Source organism: Anomaloglossus baeobatrachus, chromosome 12, assembly GCF_048569485.1.
Source record: "Anomaloglossus baeobatrachus isolate aAnoBae1 chromosome 12, aAnoBae1.hap1, whole genome shotgun sequence".
NCBI classification, from domain to species: domain Eukaryota; kingdom Metazoa; phylum Chordata; class Amphibia; order Anura; family Aromobatidae; genus Anomaloglossus; species Anomaloglossus baeobatrachus.
Genome location: NC_134364.1, coordinates 90,716,475 through 90,736,300, shown reverse-complemented (window position 1 = coordinate 90,736,300; position 19,826 = coordinate 90,716,475). Strand labels below are relative to the sequence as shown.

The following is a 19,826-nucleotide window of genomic DNA, read 5'->3' as shown; positions in this document are numbered from 1 at the left end:
GGTGGTCCGAGGGACATGCAATCCCCCTGTCCTGCAGATTCTGGTGATAAAAGGTGAAGTCTGTTCCACCCTAATGCGGGCGTTATACGGTACGATATATCGGGCGATATGTCGGCGGGGTCACATCGGGAATCGTTTGATATATCGTAGCGTGTGACAGCTACGAGCGATGGTGAACGAGCAAAAATACTCACCTTATCGTTGCTCGTTGACACGTCGCTCAGTTTCAAAAAGTTGTTTCTTCTTCTGTGCGCTGGTTGTTCATTGTACCGGGCAACACACATCGCTCCGCGTGACACCCCGGAAACGATGAACTGCAGCTTACCTGTGTCTCGTCGGCAATGCGGAAGGAAGAAGGTGGGCGGAATGTTTACGTCCCGCTCATCTCCGTCCCTCCGCTTCTATTGGCCGGCCGTTGTGTGACGTCGCTGTGACGCCGAACGTCCCTCCCCCTTCAGGAAGTGGATGTTCGCCGCCCACAGCGAGGTCGTCAGGGAGGTAAGTACGTGTGACAGGGGCAACTAATTGCCCATGACGCACAAACGACGGAGGCGGGTAAGATCGCTCGTGCAATCGCACGATAGATCGTACCGTGTGACGCCCGCATTAGGCTCTGCATCCTGAACCGCACCGGTCCCACTCCTGTTCTCTCCTGCTGGAGAACACTCTAACTGTTGTGTAAGCTCCTAACTCCCCCTGGTGGCTGCTCTTCCCCCGGTTCCCTGTCACTAGAGGGTGGCTGCCCCCCATGTTTGGTGACTACCTTAAGACCCGACCCTAGCCTGGTCCCCAATGGGGAGGGCAACCTGGTTGTGTATATGAGTTTGTGTTGTGGAACTGGGACCGACCTCCTCTGGATCCAGGATGAGTACTGCACCTTAAGTGAGGTGCAGTACCCTGTGGTGACTGAAGCCTCAGGGCACCACATATCCATCTATCTATCTATTATTCTATCTATGTAGCCATCTATCTATGATTCTATCTATCTGCTGAAAGAGCTTTAAAGTGAATCTGTCAGCAGGTTTTGCTCCCCATCTGAGAGCAGCATAAAGTAGAAACAGATATCCTGTTTCCAGTGGTGTCACTTACTGAGCTGTTTGCTTTTATTGTGATAAAATCAATGTTTTCTCTGCTGCAGATCTAGCAATTATACAGAGCTCATGAATATTCTGGACTACCTGCAGCATGACAAGTAGCCCTGTAATGATCGCCTGCTGATTAACCAGTGATGTTATCAAAACTATACTAAGCAGCCCAATAAGTGACAATTGCTGGAATCAGGATCTCTTCCCCTATGTTATGCTGCGCTCAGATTAGGTGTTAAAAACCTGGTGACAGATTCCCTTTGAAGGGGTTGTCAGGTCTAAATCTACAAGTCTGCATTATCACAATTTGGTTTCAATTACTTTAAAAACTGTATGTGACACATTCCCTTAAAGAAAAAAAATAGATATACCAAAAATAAATATATACCAAAGAAGTTAGATTTAAAAAGAAAAAAAAAAGAAGTTAGAGTAAAGTAGGGCCCCGTCAAAAGAGTCCACCTTGTCATGGTGGCAGGCTTAAAAAAATCTTTTGGCCAAAACAAAATCTGATGGCTGCGTGTGTGATACGGTGTTCAATGTGAAGGGTTAATGTGTGATTGGTGAGGTTGTAGGGCAGAAGTGAAGTTTTCCAAGAGTGGCGGTGGGACTGTGGAAGATTCGCGGGGTGGAGGCGGAGCTGGAATGGAGGCGGAGCTGGGGTGGAGCCTCAAGGGGGCCCCGAACTTTTGCCAGTATGGGGCCCTGAAATTCCTAGTGGCAGACCTGCTGCAGGACAACTTTAATTTCTTTGGAACTTGTTTGGGCTGCTTATCCATCATCCGGACTATCCTTCGTTGTAACCTTTCATCAATGTTCCTCTGCTGTCTATGTGGCGCCCTGGACTAGCCAGGTCGTCACAGGTACTACAACACACACCCCCACCCCGAGACAGGCACATCAGCCAGACACAAAATCCTTGTTGCCTCCCTCCAGGGGCTCATGTCCACACCAGGTGGGGTGGAGCCAGGCGGTTGGCCCCACCCACTGAGGAGTTCACAGTCTTGGAGGCGGGAAAAGGGAGTTCAGTTGAGGAGAGAGAGGAGCGAGGAGCAAACTGACCGTGTCCGGGTGTGTGGCCCGGGCACTAAGAGCAAGGTTGGCAGATGGTGGTGGCCGTCTGCAGGAGAGGCAGATAAACGCGGAACCGTAGGACCGGGGACGGGCGGTGGCCCGCCGTTACCGAACCAGTGAGCGAAGTGAAGCCAGCACACACAGGCAGGGCCTACGGACCCCGACCAGGCTTGGAGTCGCCATTAGAGGTGAAATCCGTCAGTGACCGGAACCCCAGGGGTTTCCTAACAGCCAAGACCCGATTGAAGGCAACCGTCCGACCAGCAAAAGGAAATACAACTACCGCCACAGCTAGAGTTCCAAGGGCCAGAGCCTGCGGGCAAAAGGGCTCCTCCAGCATATATACACGCTGGGGAGCGGGTTACCGGTGGGAATCCATCGGGACCGAACATACACACAGGTGCAGGGAAAGGCAGCCACCACCAACCGTCCGGGAGAAGCCACGGCAGCTGGCTGCGGGACCCGTCCATCCAGCTGTTTGGTTTACCAGAGACTTTGCGTACATTTGTGGCTTAGTGAGTACTACCGTGCCGTCCGGCACCGCGCTGTGTAGTCCAAGCGACCCTGCACCTTGCCAACCCTGCCTCCCCGTCACCTCACCGGGCCCCGGGACCACCGACCCCTACCTACGGAGGGGGAGAATAACATCCCAGCTGCTCCCTGCCATCGCTCCCGGGATCCCTGTCAATAGCAGCAGTGGTGCCCAACCTCACCACAACCCGTGGGTGGCGTCACGGACCAAACCCCCAAACCAAACTACCCCCCTTTCACTCACGGGCGAGGAGCGCCGCTCGAGTCCCCGGATCCGGCACACCGCTCGAGCCACCAAGCAGCTGCAGCGCTCGACCCGAGCGTTAGCAAGTGCAGCGGCGTCCCCTCCGCCCGCGACAACTTGGCGTCACGAGCAGGATCTTACCGTTCTGCCAGCTGGTAGAAGTGCGCCTTGTGACCCGCCGATGGCATCCGGCCGAAAAATTTCAGAATCCGCCATCTTGGGCGCGAAGATTTTCCCGCTCGAGCGTCTTCTTGAGCAGTGGAGGCGCGAAAGCCGAAGCCCCGCCCCTGAAGAGGAGGTGCCGAGAGAAGACCAAGGGGGGGCGGTAACAAGATGTCTGCGCCCGATGAAGCCGCTGGAGGAGCGGCGGTCGCAGCCGCGGCGGCATGTAACTAGCGCTGCAGAGTGCAGGGACGCCAGGACTCTGCCGAAACACGTTTCTGGAAGCCAACATGGAAGTATGTGTCGGAAGATCCAGGCCCAGGTTGATTCCCTGATGGAGCTGTGGATAGTAGAGGTGGAGGAACCGGCTGCGGCTGTGCGAGCACGCGAAGTGGAAGCAACCGTGGAGGAGCGGGTAAGCGACCCACACCCCTATGTCCCCCAGGGACCGACCACTGCGGCTGAGGGACCCGGTCTGCCCCTGCCCTCTATATCGCCTCCCCCACCGCCCGTACTGGTTGCCGCTGCTCCCCTGCTCGGTCTACTGCCACCAACACCGGCAGCGGAGTCCGTTCTACCAGCCTGCAAAGACCCGCCTGCGGAAGACGCGAGCAGTCAGCCCGTCATCGCTCCGACACCCGTACCATCCCCACGTCGTGCCTGCGTCCAGAAAGTACCTCATCCCGACTTGGACGCACCAGCGATTCCAGAGGAAGCCGTGCTCCAGATGACAACGGCCCCGGCAGTCCGCCCGGCCAAGATGGAGGTGGCCGTCGACCAGAAGCCAGCCCAGCAGGTAAAGCTGGCCGCCCCCAGAATCCAGGCCTCGGCTGAGGCATCGCGGGGTTGCCGCTGCAAGGCAGCCGAGCAGGCCACGACACAGCGGGGTTCCCCAGTGCAGAAGGTGCCGGTCATAGCCGGCCCGGGGGAGCTCCGGCTGGGCCCGACCCCCGCACAGAGGGAGACGGAGCGGGCAGATGCTCCATACTGGGAGCGGCAGCAGCGCCAGCTGGTCCGGGAGATCGCTGCCCGAAAAAGGTGTAAAGTGGATGTGCATGCCCGCATGCATGTGGAGAAAGATCACCTGCAGCGAGCTACCATCGGGGTCCAGAGCAGTGCACCATGTGAAGGTGGCACTGGAGCCCCACAGTTGAGAATGGACTGTTGAGTAAGGCAGCGGTTCCTCCGTTGCACTGTTGTCCCCGTTGGGACCACCAGTACCGTTACAAGTGAATGAAAAATAATCCAACCGAAGTTTAACCTGATTGGCACCATGATTGATCTGGCCGTTGCCGGCAAGTAGTCCCCGTAGGGACCCTTTGCTACCGTTGCATGAGGAACTCTTCATGGACATGCCTGAGAACTTGCAGGGCACCCATGAACTCGTGGGATTGTAAATAGGTTGGGGCATGTTTCCGTTATCGCCTCCGGAGAGGCTGATTTGGAGGATGGGCCTGGAGGAAAGAGATTGCCCAGGCCCGCCACTACCGCAACCGGTGGCAATCCTCCGGGGGTCAGGGGTCCCCCATAGACGTGGGGTCCCCTGAAGTGAGAGTCGGGTGTGAGGCACCGTACCTGTTCCCGCTCGGGCAGCCTGGATCTGGACTGGGGTCAAGCGGTGCTGCCCACTTCTTAGGGGCAGCATCAAGGCCAGGTTGTTTGGGTGGGAGATCGGAAGCCGTCCTTTGTTATTAAAATGGTTATGTGTTTTGCAACGTTCAAGATGACCTGAAGTATGCTTAATGTTTACCGTTACATGTTATTTATTCTTTCTACAGTTTGCAAAATAAAACCGGTGATGGATGGGCAGCCCGCGGATGGTCTGCATTTAACCAAGGGGGAATATGGCGCCCTGGACTAGCCAGGTCGTCACAGGTACTACAACACACACCCCCACCTCGAGACAGGCACATCAGCCAGACACAAAATCTTTGTTGCCTCCCTCCAGGGGCTGATGTCCACACCAGGTGGGGTGGAGCCAGGTGGTTGGCCCCACCCACTGAGGAGTTCACAGTCCTGGAGGCGGGAAAAGGGAGTTCAGTTGAGGAGTGAGAGGAGCAAGGAGCAAACTGACCATGTCCGGGTGTGTGGCCCGGGCACTAAGAGCAAGGTTGGCAGATGGTGGTGGCCGTCTGCAGGAGAAGCAGATCAACGCGGAACCGTAGGAGCGGGGACGGGCGGTGGCCCGCCGGTACCGAACCGGGGAGCGAAGTGAAGCCAGCACACACAGGCAGGGCCTACGGACCCCAACCAGGCTTGGAGTCGCCATTAGAGGTCAAATCCGTCAGTGACCGGAACCCCAGGGGTTTCCTAACAGCCAAGACCCGATTGAAGGCAACCGTCCGACCAGCAAAAGGAAATACCGCTACCGCCACAGCTAGAGTTCCAAGGGTCAGAGCCTGCGGGCAAAAGGGCTCCTCCGGCACATATACACGCTGGGGAGCGGGTTACCGGTGGGAATCCATCGGGACCGAACATACACACAGGTGCAGGGAAAGGCAGCCACCACCAATCGTCCGGGAGAAGCCACGGCAGCCGGCTGCGGTACCCGTCCATCCAGCCGTTTGGTTTACCAGAGACTTTGCGTACATTTGTGGCTGAGTGAGTACTACCGTGCCGTCCGGCACCGCGCTACGTAGTCCAAGCGACCCTGCACCTTGCCAAACCTGCCTCCCCGTCACCTCACCGGGCCCCGGGACCACTGACCCCTACCCATGGAGGGGGAAAATAACATCCCAGCTGCTCCCTGCCATCGCTCCCAGGATCCCCGTCAATAGCAGCGGTGGTGCCCAACCTCACCACAACCCGTGGGTGGCGTCACGGACCAAACCCCCAAACCAAACTACCCCCTTTTCACTCACGGGCGAGGAGCACCGCGCGAGTCCCCGGATCCGGCCCACCGCTCGAGCCACCGAGCAGCCGCATAGCCGGACCCGAGCGTTAGCGAGCGCAGCGGCGTCCCCTCCGCCCGCGACATCTACGTCCAGGGAGATTAGCTACAGTGACATGGGTTGTACACTTCTTGATCATGTTAGTAGAACCTAGTCACACAAATATTAAGCCTTTGCAAAGTAGTACATAAAAATGTAACCTTTGTTATTTAAAATTAAAACAGTAGTAGGGCAGAAAACAAAGATTGTACACTAGGTGGCTGCATATAACAACTGGAAGACATTGAATAGTCCTAGACCAGGTAAGTAACATATAATAATAAAGCACTTTTCCTGAAATAAATTTGAGTGTATCAAATCCCCCCCCCCAAAAAAAAAAAAATATAAAGACTATGCATAAGTGGTTTAGACGAAAAAAAATTATATGTAAGGTACATATAATAAGATACAGATCTGTGTCTGTGGACATCTCCTCCTGTTTGAATGGTGCTATGCCCTTATATCCAAGCATCATCCAACGGAGTGTTAGTGGCATTAATTCCTACAAAGAATGAGTAAGCTTCTCCCATTTTTATCTGGTTTCAGGGGGGATTTTCATATTGCCCACCTATGAAATTATGTCCAATTTGCCTTCTTTGTTGTTGTTGCAATACACAAAATCAAAATGTCTATAACAGAACATGTGTAATTTAAATTATTTTCTGGGAGAACTACTTCATTTTCTGGAAGTGACTCCATTGCCAGGTGCCTGTGTTACTCTATTCCATTTTCTTGAGAAAACACATGACTGCAGGATCAGACTACAAAGGGCGGTTAATTGTAGTCAGCATCCAAGGGGACACATTGCTCTGCATTTTATTTTAAATAAAAACTTTTTAAATTTTGGGTACTTTGTGGCGATAAGTGTAAAGAAAATGGTTTGATATCCATAATACGATGTATATGATAAGTGAGTGTTCTCAGATTCGCTCACTTAAAGCAAAAACTAAAATTGAACTTTGAATTTCCAGAATAGAAAAAGGTCGTACACAGTTACCTTCCTCACAGAGTTCATCCAGTACAGCCTGTATGGTGGGATGATTCCTTTGTAAGACATAGAGACTAACCCATAGTTCTGTCACAGCTTCTCTTCCGAGCTTATGAATATCGCTGAGTAAAGTGTGGGAAAGTAGTTTTCTGTTTTCTCGCAGACATAAGTATTTCTATAACACAAAAGAAAGAGGTTAAATCTAACAGATTCTTGTTCTTGTCTATAACATGTTGATCCCTGAGCTAAGGATAAATCGACAATTCAGTTTATATTGTATCTGTGTCTAACAATACTTGTTTATGTGTTTGTGGATGTGCATGTTTTATTGTGCGTTTGTACTTTATATTTTCTTTTTGGTATGTATATTTTGTATGTTTATTTTGTTATTTATTTCTGTTACGATGTGCCTGTAGGAAAGCAAGGGAAAGTGGCTCCTATGCTGTTCCTCATGCTTGGGGTCCCTAGGCTACCCCTAACCTCAGGGTTATCCCTAATGGTGGAGATGCCTGAGTCCCATGCTTGGCTAAGCTCCTGACCGGAACTGATCTGAATTCCCACTCTCCCACCAGTGAAGGAAGGGGCAGGAGAGATGGAAACACAGATAATGACAGACAGGGGAAAACAAAAAATCTGATACACTGTAAATTCACAGGAACAAACCATGAGAAACTCAGGAGAAGAGCAAGAGTAGGAAGATAGTGACAAAAGACAACAAGGGTTAACTCCACAACTGCACACAACATGTGCTACAACCACCAGTAAGTCTGGATCACACAAAACGTCACCAGACCAGCTAACATAAACTATAGCTGGCACTAATGGAAGTGTCTAGCCAGCATATATAGAAGGGGAGCAGATGTGATTGGCTCCCCAGAAAATGTGATCAAATATAACTCACAAGCACCCCAGTCTGCCTGCGCTGATTACAAACCTCAGAGAAGTTATCAGGCGAAGTGTCAGAATCAATAGTCTGAATAGATCCCAACACTGCCATGACAGTTCGCAATGTTTGTAAAAACCTCCCTGTGACAACGTCCTTCATATATGTGAGAATCTATACAAGGTTTTTCAAATTATGTGTTTTATATTGAAGCAATTCAATCCAGAGTTTAGGAAGAGCACTACTACGTTTTTTAGGAGGAAAACCACATAAAGTTAGTAATCACTATTGAAAAAGAGACTCGGGAGATTTAGTGTGACGACCGATCGCTCTATTACTACACTGCTGGATTATCACTGCGGTGATATTATAAAGATCAGGTTTTCCTTTATGCCCTCATTGTGCTATAATACCTATGTAGAAATGTGGAAGGGTCAAAATCAATAAAAAAAATGTTCTTTATTGGATAACATAATAGTTAAAAACATAAAAATAGACATACAAAAATCAGACTTGTAAAATACTAAAGGTAAGTAAGTGATAATAATAAAATTCCCTTGTGTGACTGCTACAAATTAATACCGGGTTATATTGTGTGCAATCATAGTATTGAGGACAGATACTGAAAAGATACAAATCAAAATAGCAAGTGCTGTGTAGGTTAAAGCCCTTTAAAGAACATACAGGTAAACAAGGAAAGAATAATATCACATGAAAGTTTACATAATGATAATGCACAGTGGCATGAAATACACTAAATGTTCCCGACGCACGTTTTGCATCAAGCTTCATCAGAGGGTATCAATGTTCAATAAATTACTGGTTGTATACTAATTATGCAATACACTTGAACTACGTGTTCTATCTGGGCAAAGTATTGTGTGTATGCTCAAGTTTGAGTGGCCATTTTTAATTATGTCTCCACAAAGACCCCATGGAGATTTATTCTTCTGGATTAATTATTTTTATATTATTAATTTATATACATTTTTCTATTTGGCTATTTGTTTTTATTTATCTGTATGGTTAAATTGTTATATTGATTATGCATATTCAAGTGTTGGGTTTCTTCTTATTACTTTGACACATTTGATTATTTGTGGATATAGATATAGTAGTTGACATGAACAGGGGCGGAATGGCGGCAGGCCATGCGACAGCTATGGGGCCCCGTGCCAGTGCTGGCACCGCCCCCCGCGGGCCCTCGCCAAGGACCGCACTTTCAAGTGTATCGGCATCTGCGATGCCAATACAATTGAAAGCAATGATGAGAGAGTGAGCATCGCGCTCCCTCTCTCATCAGTCTCCCGTTGTGTCTGTGCTTTGCCCTGTTAGCACAGTGGAGTGCGATGACATCACTACTGTGCACTTGCTGTGCTGAGATTGCAGAGCGGCTGAACAGTGGACACACTGAGGAGACTGGAGCAGCGGGGGAACAATGAGAAGTATGTATTTAATTATGGTAGGCAGTGGACTCTGGGGGTGCATTAAATGATATGGGGGTTGTATGCTACTATATGGGGGCTGCATAATTGTATATGGGGCTGCATAATTGTATATGGGAGCTGTATAATTGTATATGGGGGCTACATAATACTATATGGGGGCTACTACATAATACTATATGGCGACTAGATAATACTATTTGGAGGACTATGGGGGTGCATTATAATACATGGAGGACTATGGGGAGTGTATTATAATACATGGAGGACTATGGGGAGTGTATTATAATACATGGAGGACTATGAGGAGTGTATTATAATATATGGAGGACTATGGGTGCATTATAATATATGGAGGACTATGGGGTGCATTTTAATACATGGAGATTTATGGGGTCTGCATTATTATATATGGAGGACCATGGGGAATGTATTATAATATACGAAGGACTATGGGGTGCATTATACTATATGGAGGACTATGGGGAGTGTATTATAATATATGGAGGACTATGGGGAGTGCATTATAATACATGGAGGACTATGAGGAGTGTATTATAATATATGGAGGACTATGGGGGTCTATTATAATATATGGAAGACTATGGGAAGTGTATTATAATATATGGAGGCCTATGGGGAGTGTATTATTATATATGGAGGATAAAGAGGGGTGCATTATAATATATGGATAACTATGGGGGTGCGTTATATATGAAGGACTATGGAGGTGCAAAATAATATTGGATATTATATTGGGATATCGGAATATGGGAAAGCTGGGTGCTGAGGTTAAGAGCAGAGTGTCACTATACATGAGTACTGAATTTCGTTATATTGGTTTCAATCTTTTGAAGCTTCCTAACTCACACACTCTCACCTGCTCACCTGTCTCTTATGTAATACCTGTCAGACGTTGGCCGGCATAAATTAAATAAGATTGACAAACCCTACGACCTCTCACCTCAGTATCAAGAATATTTCGAGACTTAAGTTCACTCAGAAGAAATTGTAAATTCAGGTTCTCTAAAATGTGGAGCAGATCGTCCTGGAAATATTCATATGTCAACCTCAGCTCATGATCCTTGTACCGACAAAGCTGCCGGTAAAACTTTTGGGTGTCATCATCTAGGAGAAAACGCACAACTCAAGATAAGCATTCACATTAACAAACACGTCATAGTCATTCCACCACAAGCCACCTATCTCATGGAATTGGTAATTTGCTAAAAGGGGAATAACCCCTTTTTTTCCGGACCAGGTGGGTCCTCCAGAATGAGACGTGATTGCTCTCTCTACTTTGGATAAGGGTGAGGTTTCTAAATCGAGACCTCCATTACTTGTTATGGTTTTTAAAAGACAATCCCTATAAAGCCAAACATGTTGTTAGTGGTAAAATAAGATAATTTAGTAAATAATTAGAAAGTTGGAATAAAAAGATAACATTCCTACCTTCATGAGGACCAGTCAAATGCATTGGCTCTTGGTACATACTTGGGTAAAAAAATCACATCTCTGAAAAATAAAGATCTTTTGTAACATTACTAGTAACACATGGGTACAATCTTAGGTTATCACCCCTCCCCCTTCCCCATTCTTTCCAAATAATTTGTTGTTCTGATAAGAAGTATCATCACTGTTCAAACATATATGATGTAATATATGATTTTATATTCTACTAAAAATTTAATGTTTTAAAAAAAAAAAATCTTTACTTTGATTCGCAAGTCTACAGACCCGTAAAGGCCGCTTTACACGCTGCGATATCAGTACCGATATCGCTAGCGTGCGTTCCCGCCCCCATCGGTTGTGCGACACGGGCAAATCGCTGCCCGTGTCGCACAGCATCGCCCGGACCCATCACACATACTTACCTTCCCTGTGACGTCGCTGTGACAGGCGAACCGCCTCCTTTCAAAGGGGGCGGTCTGTGCGACGTCACTGAGCGGCCGCCCAATAGAAGCGGAGGGGCGGAGATGAGCGGGACGTAACATCCCGCCCACCTCCTTCCTTCCGCAGTGTGGCCGGCGGCAGGTAAGGAGAGGTTCCTCGTTCCTGCGGCGTCACATGGAGCGGTGTGTGCTGCCGCAGGAGCGACGAACTACTTCATACCTACAGCTCCAACGATATTCAAGAATGGACCCCCATGTCACCGATGAGCGATTTTGCACGTTTTTGCGACAATGCAAAATCGCTCATAGGTGTCACACGCAACGGCATCGCTAATGCGGCCGGTTGTGCGTCACAAATTCCGTGACCGCAACGACTTCGCATTAGCGATGTCGTAGCGTGTAAAGCCCGCTTTAGGCTATGTTCACACAGGGCATATTTTGCTGTTTTTGGTGCATTTTTGAGGTCAAAAAGATGCACCAAAATGCATGCATTTCCTTCTCCCAGCAAAGTCTATGAGATTTTGATTTTGCTGTACACACTGGGCATCGTTTGTTGGCTGAAGATGCACCCAAGATGCAGCATGTCAATTCTTTTTGTTTTTCCAGCGTTTTTGACCCCTTCCAGACAATAGATTTGACTTAACGCATTGGGCAAAACGCAGTAAAACGTGTCAAAAATGCATTGCATGTCTTATTGCGTTTTTGCCACAATCCGTTTTTGGTGCGTTTTTTGGGACAAAAACGCTGCATCTTTGCGGTAATAAAAAGATTCCGCGTATGACCATATGGCTACAAACCACATTACTATTTTTTTTTTTTTTTTTACTTCCTCTTAACAAGATCTCTGCTTTCTGTCCATGAATGAAACCATCCTTGTTTATATTTAGAGGCTGAAAACCAGATCTGCATTAGTGACCCTTTTCCTTTAGAAATTCTTTGTCCATGGTTTCCCTCTGTTATCTCTCTGTACCTAATATTTAACTTTTTTCTTCTGTGTCTATCTCTTTTCTTTCAATTACGCCATCATAATCATATTACTAAAAATCAAGCAAACAACTACATATTGACCAATATTGTTCTCCTATATACAGACCTTTCTTCATTTTTCCCTTTATTGCTTGGTCTACTATCGCCTTTTATAATTAATATTACTCGACCCCTATGGTTTCCAGACTTTACAGAAACTGACATTAATGAAGTCTCAAATAATCTCCTGTGGCAAAATCTAACCACAGTTACTCTCTTCTGATTCTTTTGAATGTGTCAACAGTATTTGACACCATAGATTACCAATTTCTCCTCACGTTTACCGCGCTATTGTCCCTGAGGATACCACTCTCTTAAGGTTAATTTCCTACCTCAGTAACTGCCATTTTGGTGTCTCATTTGCTTACTCTTCATCTTCTCCTCTTATCCTTACTGTTATGGTACCTCAGGGTATGGTCTTAGGGGTACTTTACACGCTGCAACATCGCTACCGATATATCGTCGGGGTCACGTCGTTAGTGACGCACATCCGGCGCTGGTAGCGACATCGCAGCATGTAACACTAATGAGCGACGATCAGCGATTGCACAATCGTTCCAAAACGGTGATCATTTCCTTAATATCGCTGCTGCCACCGGTACGATGTTGTTCGTCGTTCCTGCGGCAGCACACATCGCTATGTGTGACACCGCGGGAGCGTCAAACATCTCCTTACCTGCCTCCACTGGCAATGCGGAAGGAAGGAGGCGGGCGGGATGTTAAGTCCCGCTCATCTCCGCCCCTCCGCTTCTATTGGCCGGCCGCTTAGTGACGCCGCAGTGACGTCGCTATGACGCCAAACGCACCTACCCCTTGAGGGAGGGATTGTTCGGCGGTCACAGCGACGTCGCTGACCAGGTATGTGCGTGTGACGCTGCCGTAGCAATAATGTTCGCTACGGCAGCGATCACCACATATCGCACGTACGACGGGGGCGGGTGCTATCGCGCTCGACATCGCTAGCAATTGCTAGCGATGTTGCAGCGTGTAAAGTACCCCTTAGATTTCCTCCTGTTTACCCTGCCCCAGCAGATTTGGTTTTCAGTCCCACCTCCTATATGTTGATGTCACCCAATTATACTCTTTTCCTTGTGAGTCGTGACATATTTTATTAATTGGCATTTTGGTTCACTCTGATCTTTTCTTCACTCCCCTTGTCAAATCATTTACCCACTCATATCATTTACACCTGAAGAACATCTCCAGAGTCCGACCTTTTCTCATATGGAAACAGCAAAAACTGCTTTTGTGTCTCTGACTCACTCTTTCTTGTACTTATCTGATCCATTACTAAGCGGTCATTGACTCTCTAATCTAGCAAGATATTTCTGCCCAGTTGTTAAACAAACGCCTTCAACTTTTTGACCGTCTGACATATAATACATTATAAACTTACCATATGGATCCACAGAGTTCTCTACAGTGCTGCAATGTCATATCTTTTCGCTCATCTGTCTACCACCATACTAGTCCTCTCCACAGTGCTGCCCCACCCTACATTTCCTCCTTATTCCTGTTTACTACTCTACCCATTTAGTGCACAGTGCTGATGGCTCATCTCTGTCTACCAACCTACTTGTGCTCTTCACAGAGCTGCACCACCCTAACTCTCTTCCCCATCTATTTATACTCTACCCACATCGGTGTCTACCACTAACCATTCTCTCCACAGTGCAACACAGCCGTACTTCTCCTCCTCATCTCTTTCTACCACCATACCTGTGCTCTAAACAGTGCTGTACCACCCTACATCTCTTTCTAATTTCTGCCCACCACCCTACCCTTACTCTGCACAGTCCTGCACCGCCCTACATCTCCTCCTCATCTCTGTTTACCACTCTACCTATGCTCTTCATGCTGCTTATGACCTAAGACTAACAATCTCCATAATTAGATCCTCAAATTCCTATTTCCATGACTTTTCTTGTGCTGCTCCAGTTCTCTGGAGTGTGCTACCCCAGACAATCAAGTTGATTCCCAACATCCACAGAATTAGGTGTGCAAAAAAATTTATTTTTTTTAGGCAGGCCTATCATGTTCCATAAATTGGCTGCTATGTTTTCATCACAAATTTTCCTCAGAGTCCGTTCCCTTCTTTCAACAGTTTCCTTTGGTGTCATCCCTTTTGATCCCATTGATTGTAGGTTCTTGTGAGCAGGGCCCTCAATCTTCTTATTTGAATGGATAAGTTGTCTATTACTCTGTAATGCCTATAAATGGAAAATCAACTAGCCTGATGGACTACAAAAAAAAGGCACTCAATGGATATGGAGCTCTGTGGACACCTTTTACATATACACCAAATTCTTGGGATTAGTGGGGTCCCGTTGGTCAGAATCCCAGTGATCCATAAATGTGACTAAATTTGATTTGCCAGATTTGCTTAAATTTGGATTAATTTGCTTATCTCTACATATCAAGTTGGGCAACCCTCTTACAACATGTATCTAAACCTGACATATCATGAGATGTTTGATCGAGGATGCCAAACATGACAAAAAATTGTGTACATTCGATGGATTGGTATCATGAAAAAATGTACAGTATCTAAAACCCAAGATATAATGAGATATGTGAGGTAGGATGCCAAATATGAAAATTGTTATGTACGTTTGATGAATTGTTAAAAATAAAAAATTGAGCTTAAATCGATTCTCGACCGACAGTATGAGCGACATAGGACTAGAATAAAAAGATTCCTCTATGAGTATGCAGATAAATGTGGTAGACCACTAGCTAGGATTCTACACCCTAGGGGAGACCCCAGCCACATTCCCATGATTAAACAAGCAGACGGCTCTTCGACTCTGAAGTGGCATCTATCATTAAAGAATCTCCCTCAGGCAAAAGTCCGGGTCCAGATGGGTTCACCCCTAAATTTTATAAAATATTCCAAACTCAGCTATCCCCGTTCTTGACTAAAGTATTTAATTCCATCTCAGAAAATTCCATATATGTGTTATCCCCAAACCGGGGAAGGATCACATGTTAGTTACAAATTACAGACTCATTTCACTGATCAATCTAGACCTAAAACTTTTTTCCAAAGCCTTAGCCAACAGACTTGCTCCTTCCTTGCCCGGGATAATACACACAGATCAAGTGGGGTTCGTACAAGGTCGGGAGGCGCGTGACAATACCAACAAACTGTTCCTCCTGATGACCCGGTCGAGGGCTCATTCTCTTCCCATGTGTTTACTCTCAGTGGATGCGGAGAAGGCCTTTGACCGGGTCAGTTGAAATTTCATGATGGCCGCTCTAAAGCAGGTGGGTTTGGGCAAAAAATGTTTAGATAGGATTGCGTCCCTTTATTCGAGACCCTCAGCAAAATTTAGGACAGATGGGTTTCTGTCGTCATCGTTTCAGGTCCACAATGGAACAAGGCAAGGATGTCCATTGTCACCTCTGCTCTACGTCATTGTCATGGAGCATCTCGCAGTCGCCATAAGAAATAATGCTAGTATCCATGGGATAGAGGCCGGGGGAGGGAATCGCAAGTTAGCTTTATTTGCTGACGACCTTCTCATGTTTATTTCCCAGCCACACATATCCTTCCCGTCTTTGCTCAAAGAGTTCGAGGAGTTTGGTAACTTAAGTAATTTTAAAGTGAACTTCTCTAAATCAGAGGCTATGAATGTGACCCTGTCAGCGGAAGATCTAGCCCGTACAACCCAAAATTTTCCCTTTAAGTGGCAACCGTCAGCTATAAAATATCTGGGGGTAGTTGTACCTCAGGATCCAACAAAAATTATGCATCATAATTTTCTACCCCTGTTAGAGAGGACAATTAGGGATTTAAAGAAGTACGACAAAAAAAGACTATCGTGGTTTGGGCGTATCAACGCTATTAAAATGGATGTTCTTCCTAGGTTTCTTTTCTTGTTCCAAACGGTACCTATTAAACAAGAGAATGTATGTCAGCTCACCCCTCCTCACTCCCGGACTCCACACCGATGCAAGGAACGCCCTGGCCCGGGCGGAAGGCAACATCAAAGAAGGCAGGAATCCAGCATCAAGGAGAATGTAGAAGAGTAAAAAATTTTTCTTTTATTGGAATTTTCTTAAAATTGAATATTCAATCCAGTAAGCACAGAGGCACAAGTATGTTAGCGGATTATCCAACGCGTTTCGACCAGAAGGTCTTACTCATGGCATGTATTTTACCCCAAAATGATCACATATAAAGGGTGCACATAAACGTCATTGGCGAAGCTGGGTGCTTAATTACAATTAAAAACAGACAGGTGCAAATTCTCATGCAGTAAAGAAATGCATAGGATGGGAATAAAAACATATATAAAAGAAACCGCAATTTGAGAGAAAGTGTATGAATATATACATATACACACAGATCATACAGCACTATATAGGAATAAATTCATTCTGGGAAAATGTATATTTATAGAGATGTGCAAGTGTAACAATAACTATTGGATTGGTGAAATGGGAATATAGTTGTTTGCAAATAATACTGACATCTTGTCCCAGTAAATATACCAGCTCTGCAATGTCTAAGTATCCCATCTGAAAGAAAAATAATTGTAAATGGGACTCACTATTAAAAGATTCTTTTTTCTATTATTTTTTGTTTCCTTGTTGTTATTTTTGCTCCCATTGGTTACTTCTCTAGCCGTTTTAATGATTCGATATAAGGTATCTATATATGTCAAAGGGTCCCTGTATGCTATAGAAGAGCCAGAACGGCTATGATATTAAGGACAAAGACTAGGAGCCAATATAAGAAAAACATTTTTTTGGAAATATATAGAGTAAATTCAAGAGCTATTATAATTATAGGAGGGAAAACATTATTTTAAGAGTATTGTAGGATCAAGTCCTGTCGGGTGTTCAGACCATGCGGTACCCTGGTACCAAGTCTGAAAATCCAAAAGGACTCTCTGTTAAGGAGTTTTCTCCTGTGGTTACCTCCTCTGTTCGGCTTGGTAACCCTTTCAATACCCATGAAGGTCAGAGAATCCATACACCTGTCGTGGACATTGACAAAATGACGTGAGACCGCAGAAATATTGGAGGCATACTCACACACCTGGCAGTCTGACTACAATTGGATCACTTGTGACATAGTGAGTCTATACCCTTCTATTCCCCACCATGTGGCACTAGAATGTCTAGAATATTTTCTTTCCAAACATAGCTCTTATCCTTCCAAAATACAGGATTATATTGTAACAGCAGTCAATTTCCTTTTAACACACAACTATTTTTCTTTTAATAAAGAATTTTATCTACAAAAGTGTGGAGTCAGTATGGGGGGGAAAATTTCCCCCTCTTTAGCAAATATAGTTGTGGCAGTTTTTGAGGAAATGTACATCTTTGACTTTTCCCATAATCATTTTTCAGACCAGATTATCTTCTATACTAGATATATAGACGATCTACTGTTAATTTGGAAGGGTGACATTCAAAAAATCCCAGAATTTATTGATTACATTAACAGCAATCCTTTTAATTTGAAATTCACGTATAATACTGATCCACAAAGAATACATTATCTTGATGTCACGTTGGTGGGGAATCGAAGCCGTATTGACGTTATTCCATACTGCAAGGACACTGACTGCAATTCAGTGCTGCTGGCTAAATCTTGCCATCCGGCACACATAATAAAAAACATCCCTGTGGGAGAATTAATCAGAACCAAAAGGAATTGTTCGGTTGCTGATGTCTTCCCACAGGAAAGCAAAATAACTATAAACAAATTAAAAAATCGGGGCTATCCCAATTGGTGTCTCAAAAGAGCTTGTAATATAGTACAAAACATTGATAGAGCTGATTTGTTGAAAAATAAAAAAAACAAAAAAAAGCTAGCAAGAAGTGGTGAGTCTGATACAATCACTTTCAGTACCATCTATTCTCCTCAATATAATGATATAATTAAAATCATCAAAAAACATATACCTTTACTCCACCAGGATAAAATTCTTTTTAACATCTTAGAGCAACATAATATCAACTTCGTTGCTAAACGTGCGGCCAGCTTAGCAAATATCCTCTCTCCCAGTGTGGTTATGGGCTCTACGGTGCAACAAAAAAATTGGCTTTCTTGCAAAGGATTTTTTCGCTGCGGCCATAACCAGTGCACCGCCTGCAAACATGCCAAAATCAGCAAAACCTTCATGTCTACACATACAGGTCATTCTTATGATATTAACAATTATATTAATTGTAATACATCTTTTGTAGTTTATCTAATCGAATGTACCCTTTGCAGGATCCAATACATAGGTTGTACAGGGAGCCCATTAAAAGTAAGAATTAGGCGCCATCTCTCGGATACCTTAAATGTTAATGCCTCCAATATTTCTGCGGTCTCACGTCATTTTGTCAATGTCCACGACAGGTGTATGGATTCTCTGACCTTCATGGGTATTGAAAGGGTTACCAAGCTGAACAGAGGAGGTAACCACAGGAGAAAACTCCTTAAGGCCCCCTTCACACGTCCGTGATACACGTGCGTGTTTGGTCCGTTTCCGTATATACCGGAGACACGGCCAAACGTGCACCAATGTTAATCTATGATTGTGGTCACACGTCCGTTATTTCATTATGTCCGTGTGTGCGTGTCCGTGATCCGTATGTCTTTGCGTTTGGCACGGATGCATGTCCGTTATCTGCACGGAGCACGCACACGTGGACACAATGAAAGTCTATGGGTATGTGCACACACGTTAGTAAACACGTATGCATATACCTATAGTCCGTGTCCGTTTGGTGTTTTTATTTCTAGTGATGTCGGCTATTCTTTCTATTTCTGTGTATGTCGGTCAATCTCCCTGAGTCCGTCGGTCAGTCTCTCTGTCTCTCTGTCGGTCTCTCTGTCTGTCTGTCCCTCTCTCACAGTCTGTCGGTCAGTTTCCCCCCCTCTCTCATACTTACCGTTCCCCGATCTTCGGCGCAGCGCTGCACGGCATTCACACTGCTGCGGCGGCTTTTACTATTTTGAAAAAGCCGGCCGCCCATTAAACAATCTCGTATTCCCTGCTTTCCCCGCCCACCGGCGCCTATGATTGGTTACAGTGAGACACGCCCCCACGCTGAGTGACAGGTGTCACACTGCACCCAATCACAGCAGCCGGTGGGCGTGTCTATACTGTGCAGTAAAATAAATAAATAAATAATTAAAAAAAAACGGCGTGCGGTTCCCCCCAATTTTAATGCCAGCCAGATAAAGCCATACGGCTGAAGGCTGGTATTCTCAGGATGGGGAGCTCCACGTTATGGGGAGCCCCCCACCCTAACAATATCAGTCAGCAGCCGCCCAGAATTGCCGCATACATTATATGCGACAGTTCTGGGGCTGTACCCGGCTCTTCCCGATTTGCCCTGGTGCCGTTGGCAAATCGGGGTAATAAGGAGTTATTGGCAGCCCATAGCTGCCAATAAGTCCTAGATTAATCATGTCAGGCGTCTATGAGACACCCTCCATGATTAATCTGTAAGTTACAGTAAAAAAACACACACACCCGAAAAAATCCTTTATTTGAAATAAAAAACACACACAAATTCCCTCATTACCAATTTATTAACCCCGACAAACCCTCCATGTCC

The 19,826-nt window shown here is 46.0% G+C and overlaps 1 protein-coding gene across 1 annotated transcript in view; it reads right to left on the bottom strand.

The window, feature by feature from the left end:
- Positions 1-19,826, bottom strand: part of LOC142257568 (uncharacterized) — a 93,906-nt gene that overhangs the window by 29,521 nt on the left and 44,559 nt on the right. Inside the window, 3 exon segments of the mRNA XM_075329711.1 lie at positions 7,021-7,186; positions 10,304-10,467; positions 10,792-10,843. Coding sequence (XP_075185826.1) covers positions 7,021-7,186; positions 10,304-10,467; positions 10,792-10,843 — 382 coding nt within the window.